Source organism: Pipistrellus kuhlii, unplaced genomic scaffold (assembly GCF_014108245.1).
Source record: "Pipistrellus kuhlii isolate mPipKuh1 unplaced genomic scaffold, mPipKuh1.p scaffold_m20_p_6, whole genome shotgun sequence".
In the NCBI taxonomy this organism is placed as follows: domain Eukaryota; kingdom Metazoa; phylum Chordata; class Mammalia; order Chiroptera; family Vespertilionidae; genus Pipistrellus; species Pipistrellus kuhlii.
The window spans coordinates 27,594,186-27,615,343 of NW_023425562.1; the positions used below are offsets into that span (position 1 = coordinate 27,594,186).

The 21,158-nt window shown below is 42.3% G+C and overlaps 1 protein-coding gene across 5 annotated transcripts in view; it reads left to right on the forward strand.

Annotated features, from left to right (window-relative positions):
* PIEZO2 (piezo type mechanosensitive ion channel component 2) overlaps nt 1–12,700 on the forward strand; it is a 309,124-nt gene extending 296,424 nt beyond the window's left edge. For 4 of the 5 annotated variants that reach the window (XM_036418635.2, XM_045574327.1, XM_036418630.2 and 1 more), the window contains 7 exons: nt 3,045–3,233; nt 3,573–3,665; nt 5,511–5,683; nt 7,694–7,822; nt 9,051–9,130; nt 9,882–10,065; nt 11,150–12,700. In XM_036418635.2, the coding sequence (XP_036274528.1) occupies nt 3,045–3,233; nt 3,573–3,665; nt 5,511–5,683; nt 7,694–7,822; nt 9,051–9,130; nt 9,882–10,065; nt 11,150–11,402 (1,101 nt within the window). In that variant the 3' untranslated portion in view covers nt 11,403–12,700. Of the gene's footprint in view, nt 1–3,044; nt 3,234–3,572; nt 3,666–5,510; nt 5,684–7,693; nt 7,823–9,050; nt 9,131–9,881; nt 10,066–11,149 lie in introns of those variants that run through there. The other variant, XM_036418633.2, reaches the window with a different exon arrangement.
* Nucleotides 12,701–21,158: the final 8,458 nt, after the last annotated feature.

Sequence of the window (21,158 nt, forward strand, 5' to 3'; positions counted from 1 at the left end):
GTGATTACCAGAGGGAAAGGGGGGAGGAGGAGGTAGAAGAGAGTAAAGGGGGGGATAAATGATGATGAAAAGATTTGACTTGGGGTGGGAAACACAATACAATATACAGATGATGTATTATAGAAGTGTATACCTGAAACCTATATAATTTTACTAACATCACCCCAATAAATTAAATTAAAAAAATAAATAAATAAATAAATAAGTAAATAAGCCAAAACCGGTTTGGCTCAGTGGATAGAGCGTCGGCCTGCGGACTGAAAGGTCCCAGGTTCAATTCTGGCCAAGGGCATGTACTGTGGTTGTGGGCACATCCCCAGTAGGTGGTGTGCAAGAGGCAGCTGATCAATGATTCTCTCTCATCGATGTTTATAACTCTTTATCCCTCTCTCTTCCTTTCTGTAAAAAAATCAATAAAATATATTTTAAAAAACAAAAATAAATAAATAAAAGCCACATTTTAATGTATCTCCTTAATTTAAATATATGCTCTACCTTATGCTAAGTCTCTGGCTATTTAAATCACTCACGGTAAAACATCTGGAGAAACCTGGGTAGGTGAGAGGTAAGTATTAAATGTCTAAATGAATCTGACACTAGTTTCTACTTCGTCCCATAAGAGACTGAAGCATTACCAGTAACCATCACTTTTCTAATATGAAGCAGAAGAGTACGCGTCTTTTAAAAGTAACTTTTCTTGGGGCTTATTCCGTATTGAATGTAATGTGTTCCTGGGGTTTCATGAATGCACTTTAGATGAAGAAACGACAATAAGTAACCGGAACCGGTTTGGCTCAGTGGATAGAGCGTCGTCGGTCTGTGGACTGAAAGGTCCCGGGTTCGATTCTGGTCAAGGGCATGTACATTGGTTGTGGGCACATCCCCGGTGGGGGGTGTGCAAGAGGCAGCTGGTTGACGTTTCTCTCCCATCGATGTTTCTAGCTCTCTGTCCCTCTCCTTCCTTCTCTGTAAAAAATCAATAAAATATATTTAAAAAGAAAAGAAAGAAACGACAATTTCCTGAGAGGTCCGTGTTGGCAGGAGCACACACAATGCAAGCCACTCACTCCTAGTCATGTTTTACTATGACTTCCATGTAGCCACTTCCCCAAACACTTTTTTTTTTTTAACATGCTTCTATTAACTTTAGAAAGAGGAAGGGAGAGGGAAAGAGAGATAGAAACATCAATGATGAGAATCACAGGTTGGCTGCCTCCGGCACGCCCCCTACTGGGGATCAGCCAGCAACCTGGCCATGTGTCCTGACTGGTAATCAAACTGTGACCTCCTGGTTCATGGGTGGAGGTTCAACCATTGAGGAACACAGGCTGTGCCAAAACAATTTAAGAAGCTGTTTGGAAATGCAGTGAGACTGGAACTACAAACTGGAACTCTTGGTCAAGAGTTGACTCACCTAGGAAAGGGGTGATGGAGCAGCATAGAACAGGAAGGTGACAGTTGCTTTGAAAGTTAAAGGGAAAGAGAGCCTCATAATTAGAGAGAGGCCAAAGGTCTTGGTCCTGTTCTTTCCTGGAAAATGCATGGAGGGGTGAGTAGAAAACGGGGAGGAGGTATGGGGATTACTGGGAGCTTTTCGAGGGGAACCTCAAAGGGGAACCAACATGGTCCCACAACAGGCAGAAGAGACTCAAACTGCTCTTGACAGAGAATAGATAAATCTCCTTTAACTCACCAAGTTCTCCGCTATGTAATACTAGGGTGCTGTTGGAGTGGGTTAAGTGGCCCATTGTCTAGACTGGCCTCGCTGAGAAAATAATGAAAAAACAAATCTGTGGTGTATGAATATGTATTTCCAAATGTTAAATATTTTAGTTTTTCTTTTAAAATAGAAAATTTTAAACCATAATATCAAATTCCAATGCAACAGTATTAAAATATTAATACTGTCCTTAATATGAACCTCACCCAACTTCACAGCAGTCATTTAGAAGCATCACCTTTCTCGCACTGAGTCAATAATGCTTTCCATACTGGCTCTGACCAGCTCGTGTCCTCATGGTTCCGAGCCCATATTCAGGAGCTACTCAGTGTCAAAGCTCAGCGAGCCCTTTGGCAATGAGTGTCCTTTAAAGTCCCCAGAGAGGTCTCTGCAGGCTTCCAGACCTTTCTCTTAGTGTGTAACCCTGAGCTCAGTGCCTACAGGTAGAATGTACATTATTTTTCTTGCCCTAAACGTACTGAAATGAACTCATCTTAATGGAGTGTGAGCCCCAGGTTGGGAAGGGGCGACAGCTGCCAGATGATACATGTAGCCTAAGTTCAGGGGTCACCCTGGAAGGAAACTAGGTCACTGAGAAGCAACATTTAAGCAAGGAATATGCATATAGAGTTGGAGCAGTTTTAATATCAGACAGCAAAGCAGGCTCCTTCCACCTTGCCCATATCTTCTAAGACAGAGCTTAGTGGGTCTCTTAGCAAAGTGAATGGAAGTGATTCCAGCCCTACCAAGTGCTACACACACACCTGTCACCACCCCCAACCCCACCCCTCTCAGCATAGCACCCGAGCAGAGGACTGTGCTGATCCTGCAGATCGTGTGGCATGCCTTGAACAACATTGTTTTGACAACATGTGATGAATGAAGTGAAAAATGTTTTTCCACCCAGCAAGAGGGAGAAGGGCTCAGTTAAAAGGCAAAGCTTTTGAATGCTCGGGAATTTAAAGTAAAATGTCTTTCTCCCGCATGATCCCATAAAACCAGAGGCTTTATTCAGCACCACATTTGATCCGTTTGTCCTGAGGTTTATCACCAACACAACCCACAGAACAATTTTAGGGAGACAGTCACCGGGGTCCTGTTGGTCCCACGTGGCACCGTGGTGGGGACATGTAGGGAGCTCACCACGTCTTCATGTCACCACCTACCTTGGTTCCCAGGTTGGGACAAGGTTGCTCCCCCACGTCAGAACAAACAGCAGAATCGGGACTGAATCGAGTCCCAACCCCATGAGATGAGCACTCGTGCAACCCCCTGCTTCTCAGGGGACAGCGGCCTGAGCCTTGTGTGAACTCCTCTGTTGCAGAGATACCCTCAGCCCCGGGGGCAGAAGAAGAAGAAAGTGGTGAAGTATGGCATGGGAGGCATGATCATCGTTCTGCTCATCTGCATTGTCTGGTTCCCTCTTCTCTTCATGTCTTTGATCAAATCTGTTGCTGGCGTGATCAACCAGCCCCTGGATGTCTCGGTCACAATCACCCTGGGTGGTTACCAGGTAATGGCTGTGCACTTCCTCCTGGTTTCGCTCAAGTACCTTACCACACACAGTACTCTTTCCTGATTCACCCCTACGGGACGAGTAGTTAGAGTTTGCCAGTCCACATTCCCTATCTAAAGTTTGACTTCTCAGCAAATCTGTGATGTTGGAAATAAGGGGAAGGAGAGGCCTGCTCTGGATTGGGGTGCAGGAATAATCCCTTCAGAAAAGAGCTCTCTGAGGTGAGCTGTTCCTGGGTGCTCAGGGGGTGGCATCCTATGCGAACCTTTCCCCTTTGACCCAGGAGGCAGAGAAGAGCTTCAGAATATTCACAACACTGTGTGTCTTGTTTTCCAGCCTATTTTCACAATGAGTGCCCAGCAAAGCCAACTGAAAGTTATGGACAGTGCCAAGTATGAGAACTTTAAGAAAGCATTCTCTAGTGACACTGTAAGTAAATGTATATAATGGACTTCTATGAAGAGCTTTCATCTAGGTGAGCTGAGGGGTTGTCATATTAGTCACTATTTGCCATGGCCTGGAAGGGGGGTAGATTTTCAGAGATTTTCAGCTGAACACAACAGATTCCGAGCCACTGGCCATTTTGATCATAAAAGACATCATTTCTATATTATTGGATGTGTTAATATTCATAATTTTATTTCAGAATATTTCAATGTAAGCTCAACAGGGGTTGATCCTTTTAAAATATTTTTTTAATTTTTAAAGTTTGGGTAGATATTTATTCTTTTGACTGGTTGGTCTATTCTGAGAATCTACCCTAAAGGAATAATTAAAAATATAGAAAAAGTGCTATGTTAGTACCTGCTTTTGACAACATTCCCTGTATTAGTAAAAACTGGAAGCAGTTGAGACCGGTTTGGCTAAATGAATAGAGCATCGGCTTGGGGACTGAAGGGTCCCGGGTTCGATTCCGGTCAAGGGCATGTACTTGGTTGCGGGCACATCCTCAGTAGGGGGTGTGCAAGAGGCAACTGATCGATGACTCTCTCTCATCGATGTTTCTAGCTCTCTATCTCTCTCCCTTCCTCTCTGCACAAAATCAATAAAATATTTTTAAAAAAAACTAAAAAAAAAACTGGAAGCAGCTTGAGGATTAGTAGGGACTGGTTGAATAAATCATGGCATGTGTATGTAGCGAATTTGATTAGCTCTGACTACCCAAGGGTGGTCATAGTAGAAGAAAGGGACTTTATATTTTCTTTACATACTTTGCATTTTCTTTACATATGATGTTGTCTAAATATTTTTCAAGCTACTTCTGTAATAAAAAATAATAATTACCTTTTATAATTAAAAAAATTTTTACAAATAATTTTTATACATTTTTTTTAATATGGCTTTTTTTATTTTAGAAGAAGGAAGAGGAAGAGAGGCAGAAAAACACTGATGAAAGAGAGCCATGGATCGGTTGCCTCCACTTGCCCCCTACTGAGGATCCTGCAACCCAGGCTTATATCCTGACGGCTTGGATCCAGTGACCTCTTGGTCCTTGAGTTTACGCTCAACTACTGAGCAACACCAGCTTGGCTACAATTAATATTTATTATTTAATTTTAAAAAAGGAATTAAGCAGTCCTAACTGGTGTATCTAAGTAGTTAGAGCATTGGCCTGTACACCAGAGGATCTTGAGTTCAATTCCTCCTCAGCAGCCAATACCTGGGTTGCAGGTTCGATTCCAATCCCTGTTTGGGATACCTATGGGAGGCAGCCAATCAAGGTGTCTCTCTCATATTGATGCTTCTCTCCCCTCTACCTGCCCCCTCTCTTCTGTTCTCTCTAAAAAAAAAAATCAATGGACAAAATATTTTTTTAAGTGATTGGGTAAACAGAGGCATTTCTCTTTTGTAAAATTATTGGTCTCTGATGCACACTATCAAAACCAACCTTGAGAGATGAACATCTGTGAGGACAGGGCCAGGATTTCTGGGTCAACGAAATGTGACTCTCTTACCAGAGAGACGTTTTTCCAAAAGTTGAAAAATTTTCTTCTTAGTGAGAAGGAAAAGATATACTAAGTCATCTGATTTGCCTTTACTATTTAATTTGAGTGATTCCATAGCTGTATTGGTGTGGCAGTACCGCCACTGGGCTTTGATGATGTCACTGGCAGGGGAATAAAGTCAGTGCAATGGGACACCAAGATAATCTGTATAGAAATGTTCCTTTTAAAGAGGAAATGATCTCTAAACAGTCAGTTAAGAGGAAGAGTGATAACTTTATCATCATTGTGTATGTGATCTATTTATGCATGTGTATTTGTGTGCATATAGGGTGCTATGCAATTTCTGGAAAATTATGAAAAAGAAGACATAACAGTAGCAGAACTGGAAGGAAACTCAAATTCTTTATGGACCATCAGCCCTCCCAGTAAGCAGAAAATGGTACACGAGCTCCTGGATCCCAATAGTAGCTTCTCTGTTGTTTTTTCATGGAGTATTCAGAGGTAGTTACTGCATTTCCATGCATAATTTCCCTTTTCCCCCAATCTAAACTCGGGATGGGGTGGGGAGCTTAATAATATAGAAGAAATATATTAATGTGGATCTCAGTTTGCATTACATCATGGGAACAATCATTCAATGCTACTAACATTTTTGTTTATTAAATAATGGTTTGCCTGGGAATCATTGACAAAACTAAAATTTATTACATTTCCTTTTTTCTACTAAGTTTTTTTTTTTCTTCTTCTAATTATCACCCAAGGACATTTTTTAATTTATTTGTAGAAAGAGAATAGAGGGAAAGGAGAGGAGAGGAGAGGAGAGGAGAGGAGAGGAGAGGAGAGGAGAGGAGAGGAGAGGAGAGGAGAGGAGAGAGACATCAATCAGTTGCCTCCCATACATGCCCCAATAGGGGACTGAACTCACAACCTAGATATGTCACCCAGACTGGAAATTGAATCTACAGCCTTTTGGTGTACAGGACAATGCTCAACCAACTAGGCCACTGGGCCAGGGCTAAGTTCCATTTCAAAGAGAGGCTGGCAAGGTGCCTCGTTAGCGCAGTAGGTAGCGCGTCAGTCTCAAAGAGAGGCTGGCAGTGAGTTCTGTGAGCAAGAGAGAAAGGTAGAAAGAAAAAAGGGCGATGACTCATAAAATGAAACAGAACCTGGATGTATTGTAAGATTTTCCTAAAAGGTTGAAGTTTGGCCTTCTATGATTTTATTCTTTTCTTTTTTTTTTTGTTTTACTAAATTTATTCATAAAACCATACAGGTTTCAAATGTACAACCCAATAAAGCATCACCTGCACACTGCACCATGCCATCATTGCCCCCAAGCAAAGTATTTTTCAGTCCCCACCCTCCTCTGACCTCCACCAACCTCCCACCCCCCTTTCCTCTGGCCATCATCACACTGTTGTCTGTGTCTATGTGTTATGTACATGTTTTTTGCTTAATTTCTTCACTTTCTGCCACTGAAAATTTGGTCTTAATAATAAAGAATGTGCAGCCTTAGGAACCCAGCTTCTCACTTGCATCTCTCCAATATCCAGGGAGCCCTAGCAGATCTTTCCTCCAAGCATGAGATGTGAGAGCAGCTTGGCAGACCCAGGAGAGTGGAGCTGAGGGAAATGGCTATTCACCGAACCTGAGCCAATGGCCAGCACGTGGCTGCTCCTTCACCTGTTTAGACTGAGCATGTCTTAGGAAAAGTTCTGGCATCCCAACGCCAGATGTGTTAGGGAAGCAGTTCGGGGGCCTCAACACAATATACCCACTGATTAGTTTCTTCCACCACAGTTGTGACTGAGGACTCTCTACAAGTTTATTTGTCAACCAAGCTTTAGGTTCATGTGGGTCCACCATTCCAGCTTCTCCGATGGAATTAAGAAAAAATCATGATAGGTACAGAAGAAAGCCTTCTAGAATCTAAAGCGAATTCACAAGGAAATAGTAAAGAAATATTCCAAAAGGGGATAGTTGATCATGCAAAAGAGTTTCTTTAATTTTATTTTCTTGTTTAAATGCCCCAGATTCCTCACATGAAATTCTGTACTGCCAAGAAAATTTACTCCTTAGCCTTTCTTTGAAGACCTACCAAAAAAGTAACAACAACAGGAAACATCACCTTATGATTGAACATTCTTTTAAAAATGTGGATTCCATTAGTCACCGGGAACACCAGTTTCACCAGATTGACATAGAGAGGGTTTGGGAAATGCGTGTCCGAGCAGCAGGACGCTCTCTCTTTTGCTCAGCAGACTGTGCCTCCTCCTCCTCCTCCGCCATTTGTGTGAAAGTGTGTGTGGCCTCCCTGGGGTTTACTAACTTGGTTGTCTAAGAAATAGGACATACAGCTGAGGTGGACAGGAAGGGCTGGGGTTGACAGTACTGGACCCAATAACACCTTGGTGAGATTAATAACATTAAGAATTAAGTGAGTTGATAATTTCTCTTCCAGACTTCTGAATAATCAGCGACATTGACGTGTTGTATGTTTTTTCTTCACAGAAACATGAGTCTGGGTGCAAAAGCAGAAATAGCAACAGATAAACTTTCTTTTCCTCTTAAAAATATTACTCGAGAGAATATAGCTAAAATGATAGCTGGCAACGACACGCAAAGTTCCACAACGCCAGTGTAAGTGGATTGCTCTGTTCCTATAGGTTGAATAGGTGTATGTACCTGGTAAAGAATCCCCACCTACGAATTCATCATGTGCCAGAAATGCACTCATCATTCTTTGGTACCTCTAGTGGATTTCTGTTTGGGGGCCTCGTTGTACTAGATTGAAGCAACTCTATTGCATTCCCTCTCACTCTCTGTCCGCCTAGCCAGGGAGTATTGCTCTCACCCCTGAGCGGCAAGCTGTGCTGTCATCTTCTGTAATCGCCAAAAGCCAAGGGAAGACTCTGCAAGACCCCTTTCCTGTTGCTCCTGCTGCAGGGTCACTGAATGCCTAGCTAATGTGTGTGTGTTGCGGGGGGGGAACACATTTGGCAAAAGGTAAACAGAAATTTGAGGAGGAAATTATATCTTAACATATTATCATGCCACATGAGTGCTCCATTTCAAACACATCCAAGCTGTGATGTTTAGATTCCAATGTAAGAACTAGCAGCAGGAGAAAAAAAAAGTGCTGTTGGTCTAAAACTGCTAAATGATGTCCACCAGCCACTTGCCAGTTCTGTGGCCAGTCTGCCCTGGCCCTGTGTTTATGCTTTGAATGTGGGAACCACCATGATGCAATCCTCAGGCAGATTCCTGACTAAAACATCCTTTGTTAACCAATCAAGTTGAAGGTCCCTCGAAGATTGTCAGATCCACCTCCATCACTTCCCAGATGCACAAATAGGTCTAGGACGATGGGACAATCTCCGCAGGCAACCCTGCTCATCCCTGCAGAGGTTGGATAAGGTTCAGGTCACCAGTTCTCTCCTCACACCTTACTCATATCACTAGATCAAATGCAGTCCACTTGATTATCAATATCTTTGAAATCCTAAAAATCAAGAGTGATCAATGTTATTGATACAAATTATAGGCTCCTAGCAAGAAAGACAGCCCTTTGCTTCAGAAACAGTAGCAGATATGGGAAAATCCCTGCAGCAGTTTTAAGGCATTGATTATTTTGTGTGTAGTGTTTAGATTAGCATTGGGATAGAACCTGATGAATTTGTTTGGCTTCAGAGAATTCCAATTATAACCAGTATCCATAAATGGTGGTGACTACACATTGTATAGATATATAAAGACTCTTGCCATTATTTGTTTGATATAAGGTCAAAATAGCAATAAAAATCAATTTTATGTGGGTAAAACAACTAAAACTCAATTACCTTTTTTTTTTTTCTCTCTTTATGCATAGGACTATAGAAAGGATCTACCCATATTACGTGAAAGCACCTAGTGATTCTAACTCCAAACCTATAAAGCAACTTTTATCTGGTAAGAATGAGAGAGAATCACTCAGTCATTCTTTTTAATCTTTCTTTTATTCAACACACGAGGGTTTGCATTTTTCAACCTCTGTCCAACTTCTTTCCAGTTTTCTTTCCCTTGCAAGAGGCTACGGCTCCTGGCTGTGCTCACCAGCCAGAGGAGTCATTCGCTCACCTGTTCTTCATTTTCTTTTTCTGTTTATTGGTATAGAACCTGATTGACTCAAATTCATATTTAATGACTTACATTACTGCTTAAGTCAGTCTGCTTACTTGTTTCTATTAGCAACCATATCTATGGCAGAAAACTGCCTCTTACAGTGTTAAATATGAAGACCCCACAATAAGAGCAATGAAAAGGTAGTAGGAAATGTACTTGATTCAGCCCACAGGTGATTCCACATCAATGGTAGTGCTCCAGGAACGGTGTTTTTTCCATACAACGGTGATGAGAATGAATTTATGTCTAACTAGTTGTTGGAAAGATGCCCAGGTGATGGGTCTTTCCCTCTCTGGCTGTGACTCTGCTGCTCTGCACATGTAGCTGCAGTGTCTGACCTTTTTAGTAAAAAAGAGAAACCCCACACCCGCCTAGGCCCGCTCTTTCTCTTCACTGCATTGTGAGCATGGCCAGGCGGGCATCCTGGAATGATATGCTGTGGATGGGAGCCAGGTTCTGCCATTTGAAGACTGTTGTGGATGTGCATTAAATCCCAAAATTCTCATGCTAACTTGATTTTATATTTTTTCTCTTCCAGAAAATAATTTCATGAATATCACCATCATTTTGTACAGAGATAATACAACCAAATCTAACAGTGAGTGGTGGGTTCTCAATCTGACTGGAACTAGACTCTACAATCAGCATGCCCAGGCCTTAGAGCTGGTGGTCTTCAATGACAAAGTCAGCCCCCCCAGTCTGGGCTTCCTGGCTGGCTATGGGTAAGGACCCTTTTAACAATGAACAGTTACAAGAGTCTATGTCTGCTAACCACTATGCGGACCTCACAAACTAATACAAAATGATATTAGATGTAAACTGTAATTGAAAAATAAAATTGAAAAATATGCCCCCCCAAAAGAAAACATTTATTTTCTTAAAAAAAAGGAGTCTACTTCTGTATCATATAAAGTTGAAGATGGGAAGCCATTTATCTTCTTAAATTTTTCTAATTTTGTAGCTTAAATATTAAAATTCACAGATCATTGACCTTTCATCTTAAAAAATAAGGAACCAGAGTCCCAAAGAAGCCCCAATCCTCGTGTGGCCCACAATGCTAATGATGGGACTGGAAGCTGTCTTTCCAGCTTGTTAACTATATCTTCCTGTTAAGCACAGTTTGATTGAAGCACTTCAGTGTTTAAATTTAGAAATTAGCATAAATTTATCTTTATTTGCTTAGGCTTCCTTATGCCCTTAGATATAGGATCATCGGAAACCATAGTTTTGGACAAGTCCAATGTTACCCTTTCACTACATTCTGATGCTTAAAATCCTAGGACACTGTCACATCCCCTACAAGTAGAAGTAGAAAGTTTTCCATTTTCCGGGAAAAACCTCTTAAGAAATTGCAAAAGTTTCATTATAAAAATGAATCTCTGTTAATGCAGTATTATTAAAGTGAAAGGTGTTAGGTACAAAAAACTATACAGAGTACATTTGGATTTCCACCAAATATATGATATGGTTGATGCATGTTATTATATGCAGTAAAATCACCTGAAGTTTATACATGAAACTGTTAAAATTAGTAAATTCCAAAATGTGAGATTTCACAGGACTTTTCTTTTTCAAATCTTAGAGTTCTGTAATGTGTAAGTTTTTTTTTTTTAGAAAGAGCATGAATTACCTTTTTTATCATCAAAAAAGTAAATGTTTTCAACCAGAGAAAAACTGTAAGCTTTGCTAAGTTTATCATATCTTCTATGGATTTGGAAAGAAAATGTTACAGTTTTCTTTTAGATGTGTTCTATTGACCATATTTAACTGGTAGCTGCAATTTCTACTTTTTTTTTTTTTTTTCAGTATCATGGGACTGTATGCTTCAGTTGTCCTTGTGATTGGGAAGTTTGTCCGAGAGTTCTTCAGTGGGATTTCCCACTCCATCATGTTTGAAGAGCTTCCAAATGTGGACCGAATTTTGAAGCTGTGCACGGACATATTTTTAGTTCGAGAGACAGGGGAACTGGAACTAGAGGAAGATCTCTATGCCAAATTAATATTCCTGTACCGCTCACCAGAAACCATGATCAAATGGACTAGAGAAAAAACAAATTGACACCTTAGGACACAGACTGCAAATCAAGATAACATTTGAGTTTTCAAAAACAAAAAAAGCACAATATTCTCATAAGAGCTATGCATTTCTCATTTGATGGAAATGGTTTCTCTTCTGACAGGCGGCCAAAGGGAGTTGGCTTCCTTTTATAGTCAAGGCTACCTTGCAAGTCCAGGCGCTGTTGGAAAAGTGATTTGTACTTCCATTTCTCTGGATCAGGGCTACTTGGTTTATGTTTTCATCAACAGTGTCTTGCATTTTGATAGACTATGTAAAGGAATCGTGGATGGGGCTCCTCCCTCAGAGAAACAGAAGAGAAGGAAGAAGGAAGGACGCCATGTTTTCCTGTGTGGGACCTTGTCCTTCTGAAGGAGATGCTATCGCACAGGCCACGGCGCTTTGTCGCCAGTGGGGAAGCTGCTGAGGGGAGAATAGATGGACCTCAGCACAACCCAAATATGCAACAGCAATAGGAGGCTGAAAACTCCTAAACCTATTTCTAGGAGAAAAAGAGAGAGGGAGTTGATTACCCTTGAAGATGCCAGTGGATGGATAAGCCTCACTCTAAGCAAAAAGATAACTTAGTGACACTCTTACTGCCTTATCTTAACTGACGATTAATTAAAAAAAAAATTTTTTCCCCCAATAAACACCAGTGACTTCTCAGGAAAAAAAAAAAAGCAGCAAAACAAATAGATGGACACGGGCTTTGTTGAGACCCAGCTAGTGATTCACATCCATGGTGGTGGCTGTTCTACTTCAGAGAGCCCATCACTGCTCCTGGTGAAACACAGACAAGAAGTAGAAAGACGGGAAATGCCGCCCAGCAGAGGTGGAGAACCTTGACTTTGTAACTCTTTATCAACTGAGGTCATGAGCACTCTTCCACCTTCTCCAACCCCCAACACGCTTTTCCCCATTTCCATGATTAAACAATGGTTTTCTGTATGTGACATTTTTCCTTCCTGTTTTACAGGTATATCAAAGAGTTTACATATTCCAATTCACATTTTTACATCTGAGACGGGTTTTTTAAGTTCATAATTATGAAAGAAATATGTATATTGAGCTTGGGGAAATAAACAATGGTCTTTTCTTAAATTATTGTTACTGGTAATACAACCTCTTCATTAAATAACATTGTAGCATGGAAATTTATGACTGAAATGTAGTTTTCATTCCATATTAAAATACAGTTTCTGAGAATCGTTGAATGGACTAGATTATGTCGAGAAAAAATGATCCTATGTAGTTTGGGTTCAGGACTGACTCAAAATAAAGCACATCTTGCAAAGTCATTTTAAGAATATTCTTCATTCTGTCTTTTTGCATTTGATTTACGTGTTGTGTACAAGGAGTTTTTTTAAATTAACTGAGATAAGGATTCACTTGTTAGTTTGATTGGGGTTTTTTTCTCTCATGTAGGATCTCTATGTGAATAATATAAGCAGGAAATAACTATAACAAATTAATTTCCAGAGGAAATTATTACAGTGAATATAGAGCTTTAAAAAAAAGAGTTCAAATAATGTTCAGTGTATTCTAGAGAATTAGAGAATATTTGTTGAACTATGAAAGCTAGCCTGCTTCCAGCCTGCCAAAATAAACGACTCCAATCATTGAAACGATAAACTCAAACCGCTCAGGGAACTCCGGCTCATGTCCTGATTTCCCGACAACAGGAAGAATCATTATGCATATTTCTGGATCTGAATTCTTTCTTTTTAAAATGTCAACAGGGAATTTCCAGAGAGCATGTTCTAACACATTTAGGAAAGAGGAAAGTAGAAAAATGCTCCTGAAAAAAACACACAAAAAACTGTAAAGTCAAAATATATCAGATTGTAATATTCCTCAAGAAAACAATTTCCAGATTTCAAGGGGGGGAAAAGCTTCCCAAGTGTAAGGGGGAAAATATCAAAGGTGTTGACATAAGAAATGTCCAAACTTGTAGAGAATTTTTGGAAGAGTTTATTTGAGCCAAACATCTGCCAGGAGCAAGATCTCAGATGCTCCAGAGAATGACAGTTTTGCAGTTCCTTTTATGCCTTAGAAATTAAGAAGGGGATGGGATGAAGATTACAAGGAGGCAGGGAAAAAGCAAGGTATTTGTTTTGGCATGTGGACTTTACGTTTTCAACAAAGAAGTTAGTTGGTCAAGGTGGAAATATTAACTTACTTGAAAAATATGGGTGTCTGAGCAATAGGTTTCATGATTTCTACAGGTTTCTACTATTTTTAAAAGTTTATCTTTATTGCTGAAATTATTATAGATGTCTTCTTTGTTTTCTCCATTTACCATCTTCATCCCGCACCCATCCCAACCTCCAGGTATCAACTATTGAGTAAAAGCCACTGGGTGAAAGAACAAATGTTGCTCGTCTGCACCACAGCCCTTCTATCCAGGTGTGAGAAAAAGTAAGTGTGGCATGTCTGAACCTCCTACCCCCGTCCAGGAGGTGCTGAACCATTGACTGGAGAATGGAATTAGTCTGCTGTCATGACAGACTTAGACATGCTCCTTTCCAGCCCAGCAAACTTCTGCCACTTCTATCTAGGCTTTTATATCTAGGCTTTCCTCCTTATAGCCTTTAGTTATAGTCTATTACTAGATTACTTGTCTCTAGTCTGGTAACTAGAACCCCAGGAGATTTTAACGGTTGTATGCTCTGTCTGGAGTTGATCGTGTCAAAGGGTAAAACCACTAGAATTTGTAAGTCAATATTTTTAGTAACTTTCACATGATAAAGCTTTTCGTTCCTTTGTACATTTTCCAAAAACAGCAAGTTTGAGATTCATAACTGATGTGGTAATTAAATAAATAGAACAGGCATTGTTTTCCTAAGAAAGCAGATATCTCAGACTCTGATCAGGTTTTTATCTGTCACATCATGCCTCAGAAATTCCTGGACTTAGTCCATAATGCGACATGCTGTTCTCAACCTTAGCAGCACATTAGATAATCAAGTGGAGCTTACAAAAGTTTCAAATGTAAGCCCAGACTTACATTCACCTCCGGGCTGGACAACACAAATCTAAGGATATAGGGCATGAACACCACACTTCGAGTATTAAAGTTCAAAGGGTGATTCTAATTTTTAAATACCAGTAAGTTTTAAATTACTGGCTCTGGAGAACCCTGGCATTCTTAGGAGAAAAAAAAACAAAAACAAACAAAAATAAACAAAAAAAAAAAACTATAGCAAAAACAAGTAACACCTGTTGAGGATTTAAGGAGGCGCAATAAAGAGCCCTGCCTGTTTTGCCTTCTTGGGCTATGACACCTCCTCTAAAGCAAGAGGAAAGGGAGGGAGAGCTGAGAGGCTAAAATGTCACCTTTACAAAAATTAACTTAAAGTGTATCACAGATCTAAATGGAAAACACCAAACTACAACATTAGGAGATAACATAGGAGAAAACCTAGAGGGTGTGTGGCAATGACTTTTTAGATACAACACGGAAGGTATACTCCCTGGAAGAAACAATTGATGACATGGACCTCATTAAAATTAAAAACTGCTTTTCAGTCCAGCCAATGTGGCTCAGTGGGTTGAGTGTCATCCCATGAACCAGAAGATTACAGCTTGATTCCTGGTCACCTGCCTGGGCAAGATAGAAACATCAGTGATGAGAGAGGATCATTGATTGGTTACCTCCTGCATGCCCCCCACTGGGGATAAAGCCCCTAGCCCAGGCAAATGCTCTTACCAAGAATAGAACCAACCATGATCTCCTGGTTCATAGGTTGATGCTCAACCAATGAGCCACACTGGCCATTGAATGTTTATTTTTTTGAATGTTTATTTCCACATGTCCACATTTCTAATTCTCATTCTTTCAGGCAACATAGGTAAGGAATACCAGCCAGGAGGTTGAGGAAAAACGGATTGTGTGGTGAAAGACTGAACTCCCCAGCCTCTGCTATTAGCCCAGCAGCACCTGCCCAGGTGTTTGCTGTGAGCACAGGAAGAGCCTACCTCCTGTCCTAATTGCAATGCCCACATATATAAGGTTCTAGAACTCATGACAAGTTTCCACCTTCTTGGAATTAGTTTAAAATTCATAGCAAAGGGAAAGAACTGAAGCTAAATGTCCCAAATGGAGAAATGGGAATTGCAAATGATATTTAAATGGTTCTGGGCCCCTATTTCTCTGCTGTCTGTCCACCATCAAGTCTGAGAAACAGCCTCTGAAGGCCACCTTCCCTCAGGAAACTGTAAGATACCCAATGCTTCTAACATCAACTGCCCACTAGAGTGCAGGTTGGCCAGGACCAGTAGAAAGCAGGAAGAGGGAGGGTGGTGAAGAAGCACCTGAGAAGGTAGTTTGAGTCCCAGGCAAGGTGAGCAGCGCTGTGCTACTGGTGCCGAGTTCTGTTAAGAACCACAGGGCTGGTTATGGAAAGTGCTCAAGCACAGCTTGGCAGTTGCATTTCAGTGAGCTTAGCAGGCTTGGTGGCTGAGACCCAGCCTCATGTCAGCAAATGTGGAGAGCGGCTACAGTGTTTGGATAGGTTCAAGCCTCAGATTAATGAGAGGGCACAGTCCTCTCGTGGCAAAGCCACATGCAAGTCCCAGCTTGGAGGGCAGAGCCCTCCCAGCACAATTATAGCCAAAGGCTATAGTTGTAAACTTGACCTAATGGTCCAAACCTGTGGTCCCACGTGGTTGGGTAATGTGGGCTTGATAGAGTTCAGGTGCATGTAATTGAGTAGATTAGAACATTATTAACATCTTGACCACGCCCTTACTTAGCTTCCTGGAATCTGGCTATAAAATAAAGACTTGGCTTAGAGGCAGGGTTTCTGTCTCTCCATTAGAAAAGCAGCGTCCCACTGAGCCTCAGCTTTATTCCCTTGTCTGTCTTTTCTAAATCCTTCACCGCCCTCCCCACCCCCCTTCAGGTTTACCCTTGGCCACGCTGGCATGGCACAAGCAAACAGTTGAGTGCTGGAAGAGCATTTAGTGACTTTATTACGTCAAGCCATGTAATTCATGGAGGGGCCCGGTGGGTCTAATATTTGAAGTGGCTGTGTATTCTATTGGATTCCATGTATCTGAGGGCTTGGTACCTAGGTGCAGTCACAGACAGGTGAACCTGTGGCCAGCACACTACAGTCAGCACCCCAGGATCATCTCCTCCACATACTCCATCCCCTTCCCACACTCCATCCCCTCCCACAGCCTCGCAGCCCTTTCAGTTTCTTGACTTCTCCCCAGCATCCTCTCTCATGTTCTTCCAGCCTTTGGTGTGTGTGGCGTTATCCTCCTCTGCTGGGTCCAATGTTAGTTACTATTTGGGAAGGGGAGGTGGGGGAGGGGAAAGGCTTCCGTTTTTCAGAATGGGAAAGGAGTGGGAAAAGAGGCCCCCAGTAGGATCTGACCTCCAGGCAAAACCCCTAAAAGGTAATAGGATTTTTTCCACTGTGGGGATTCACATCTTATTGGCACATCTCATGTCATTTTTATACTAAATGAATTTTTCTCTCCTTCACAGGTAAATTACAGTTTTAAAAGACGTTTGTTAGTTTGTTTATTTGATTACTCAGGAGGTAGTAGGCTCTAGGCTTATAAATGGAACTATCACCTTGGGTAAAAAGGCATTATCCAGTCACTTAACCTAACTTGAGAGGCAAACCTGGCAGCTCAGACAGCCTGGGAGCTTCCAGGTCTCAGAAGGAAGATAGCCCTGGCCACTGTGGCTCAGTTGGTTGGGCATCATCCCAGTATCCACTTCCTCTGCATTCACTTCCTGCTCACTTACACTTTTTCACATGGTCAAATTCCTAGTGGGAAAACTAGGTGACTTTTATGGAGAAAAATGAATTTCTGTAGCTCTTTAGAAATATGGCTGATTTTGGTTTTGAGTCTCCAGGCTCAAAACCAAGTAGCCAATATTTGGAAATGCCTGGCTAGCCTCATTAATAAGTGAGGATAAATGAGGTATCCCTGGTGGCCTCATGCCTGTCCTCTCAGTTAACTAAAGAAGTCAGCGAGTCACCCACTTGGTATGGGTTCAGTGACGCTATGAAGGCTCTCACACCTCACATGAAGTCATCCCCCTCCCCCCATTGAATGATATGATTTTTTGAGGGGGGAAAATTAATTTGCAAACTTAGATAGGGAGAATGCTCACATGCAAGCACCACTGGGAGAGATGACACACTGCCCAGAAATTTTGCCAGGAGTGTATTAGCTTCAAGTGTGTGGTTCAATATACGAAAGGAAGATGAGCAGGAAATATGAAAGGCTGAGAGGTGAGGGCATAGGAGGCTCCCAAGGAAGCAGCTCACCTGGGCATGCTGCCTGGAGAGCCTGGACGAATGTTGAATGCCTCTGTTCCTTGGGCCTAACCTCACTTGTCTACAAGATGTGATATTCAACTGAATGTGCAAAAGTTAGAGATCATGTCAGCTTTTTACTAAGTCTACAACAAAGCCAAATCATAAGTACATATACTTACAAGTGTACAAATATAGACACTTAAAATCTTACTAAGTAAAGTTGTTTTGCCATCTACTAGCTATTTTTTGTAATTTATTAATGTTTTCCTATTTGGGATACAATCTCAATCACAGCTATATTTTTCTGGACAAGTTTTACATGCATGAATATTGTTTCATCTCCAGGTAGGAATGCTTTTTGAAAAACAGAAGCACATTGAGTTGTGGAAAGTTCTGGAATAACTTCCTTTGACTCCCTGTGCCTTTGGCTCACTGACGGTTCCGCTGGACTGCTCCACACAGCACACTCTCCCCTCTGCGGCCCAGAGGAGCTGCCCAGAACTTGACCTCTGAAGCTGCCAGCACATATGCACAGTGGTCCATGGACCAGACCATCATAAAACACTAATGATGCATTAGGGAACTGCATACCAGCAGCATTAAATTATGAATTAGGCTGCTTCGTGGCACCCAGACTGATGCAAGGCAGTGAATTATTAATGAACCTTGCAGATGGCTGTGTCTCACATTGTTCAGTACTGCCCTGAGCCTGCAGCAGTTAATAGCAAGCACCTCTCTCCTGGGACAAAGAAACTTGGAACAAGAAATCCAGAAAATGTTTTTTTTAAAAAAAAAAAAAAAGAAAGAGAAAAGAAAAACAAGGGAGAAACCCAGAAAATATTAAAAATAAAACTTCTGATATCAGTTTATATTCTGAAAACAAAATCTTTCTGAGGACCCTTGCAGATAACAATCATCTTGGGAACCTAACCATGCCATCAGGCTGCCTCCCCAAGCTAGGGTTTGGCCAGAGAGAATACAATGGAGTCAACCAGTCTCCACAGGAACACCAAAGGGGAAATGAGCCACAAGATTCAACAAGAGAGAGGTATGAGGTCTGCCTGTGGATCATCAGGCTCAGGACAGCTATACGGGATCCCTCATGAGAATGACCTAGGAAATGAGCTACAGGAGGGATTACATATTCCCAGGAACAAACTAGAATGAAAAAGATTACAAACTCAGAAAACCTCTCCATTAAATAGCCCATATTCCTTTCTCTCTTTTCATTCTGGTGTTGCTAATCTCCACTACATACTAAGGCACTAACAGGTTATAGGACTTGCTTCAGTGGGGCTTTGATGCCCACCAAATCTGCCCCTTGAGTGTGTTGCTTGTGGATGTGGGCACTGCCCAGCATGAGCTCCAGAGCAATCTGCAGATGTCTGCTACTTGTTTTAGGCTTGGAGGTGCCCAGGATAGCCAAGCTGTGAACCAAGGCAGGCTGCTGTGAGTGCTGCACCTGAGGCCCCTTAGTGAAAGGCAAGGGAAACACTGAGGCCAGCTGCTGCTTGTTTTCAGATTTTAAAAGAGTCTCTTCTCCTCACACAATTTGAAAGTTCTATTAACCATGAGATAAAGTGTAGGCCAGACACTCCAAAGAGGATGAGTCAGGACTCGGGGCAAGAACTGAGGAAAGGTCAAGGTGACTTAATGAGGATTTCTGCAGACCCCATGCCTGCAGCTGGTTCCAGTGGCTCCCCTCCAATGTGAAGTTAAACTTTTGTTTTTCAGTCAGCGGTCAGGTTTCTATTGATAAAGCAGATACATCTCTCCAGAGTTCTTAGGTCTTTCCAAGGTAACCCGAGCCAGTTTCTCCCATCCACCCCAACCCCATGATGGATCACTCAGCCTGACTTATGGGGGAACATCTCCAGACCATGAGTCCCTCCCCAGGCAGTGCTGTATCAACACCAACACCAGTCCTGACTGAGACTGTGCCACAGGGAACTGCAGCTCCTCAGGGTTCTCTCTGCAGCAGCCTCTGGGAGGGGGTGAGGTGCAAGGGGGTGTTTGGGGAGAGCCTTAAACATGGAACCCAACTCCTGCAATGGCCTTTGGGTATGTCCACTTAATGAGGCTGTAAGCCAAGGTTATTTAAATACCCATCCTCCTAAAGACAAACATTAATTCTCTGAGACTAGCTAAACTCAGAAAAAGAGAAATGTTATCCTAATTGCCTCATGATTCACAGGGGCACCGCAGTCCACGGTGGAATAGATATTCACGTGAACTTCCAATGTTAGTTTCTTTCCTTCATCCCTACCCCTTCTAGTTGCCTTTCAGACGATGTGCCCTCTCGCCTGTAAAAAACTAAATGAGCCATGCAGCTCCTGTGGGCTAGTTCCCCAGCTGCCACCGACGCGCTGACATTTTAATCACCGTGACAGAGGCTGACGGGGTGTGCGGACATGGGCCAGGCTTTTCCAGAGCTGCCTTGGCTGGGAGCCTAGGAAGAGGGAGATTCCATCTCTCATGCTATCCTGGGGACTTTGTTCACATCATGACACATAATTTTAATTTCTTTACCCCTATATTGAAAAAAAGAAAGAAAATGTCACCTTGACAGCAATGAAGGTTCTCTCTTGCTAGTCCCAGCCTGAACTCTTGATCCGCCACAAAGTCAGGCCCAGGCAGTTCTGAGATCCCACAAAGGGGGCTTCATGTGCTTGTGAATCAGCTCTTTATGTGTCTCCTTGACATTGGCCTGTGTCCTCTCCCCCTTGAAGACAGTCTATGAGGCGGCAGGGTGGCCCTGCAGCCCTGGAGTCCTTGATGCCCACAGGCCTGGCTCCTGGGGGAGATACAGAGACGCCCCCTTTCCCAGGCAGTCTTCCTAGTCACTGTGTCTGTATGGACCACTGACGTGCTACCTTAAACCCTTGATGACACACAGAAGCTACAGAGCAGGAGGAGGAGGAGGAGGGGAAGGGAGGGAGGGAAAAAAGGAAGGAAGGAAGGAAGGAAGGAAGGAAGGAAGGAAGGAAGGAAGGAAGGAAGGAAGGAAGGAAGGAAGGAAGGAAGGAAGGAATTCAGCTCAAAGGCACTGACTAGCGCAGGAACGAAATAGACTGGCATTTGAAGAATGGAAAGGCAAAGGGTAAGCCTGAGGCCCAAGCACAGAGCAACTCTCTGTCTTTCTGACCTGAAGACAAAGAGGTCCGGGTTCAGGGTTCCTGGAGAGGACGGGGATCCTGGGAAGGAGAGAGCCAGAGAGGTGAGTGTGAGATTCCCTGGCCACTGGGATCTAAGCACGGCAGAGAGGCAGCCAGTTAAAGAGGAAACAACCAAACTGAGATTGGAGCTGCTGTTCAAGAGACAGAGTTTGTGGTCTAAAACCAACCAAATTAATTTTGATAAAACAAAACAACACACACATTGGAGGAATATGTCAGAATCCAAAGTCTCCACAGCAGGCCATTGACCATGATCAGAACACAAACTCATCTGCATATTAAAAAAAAAAAAAAGA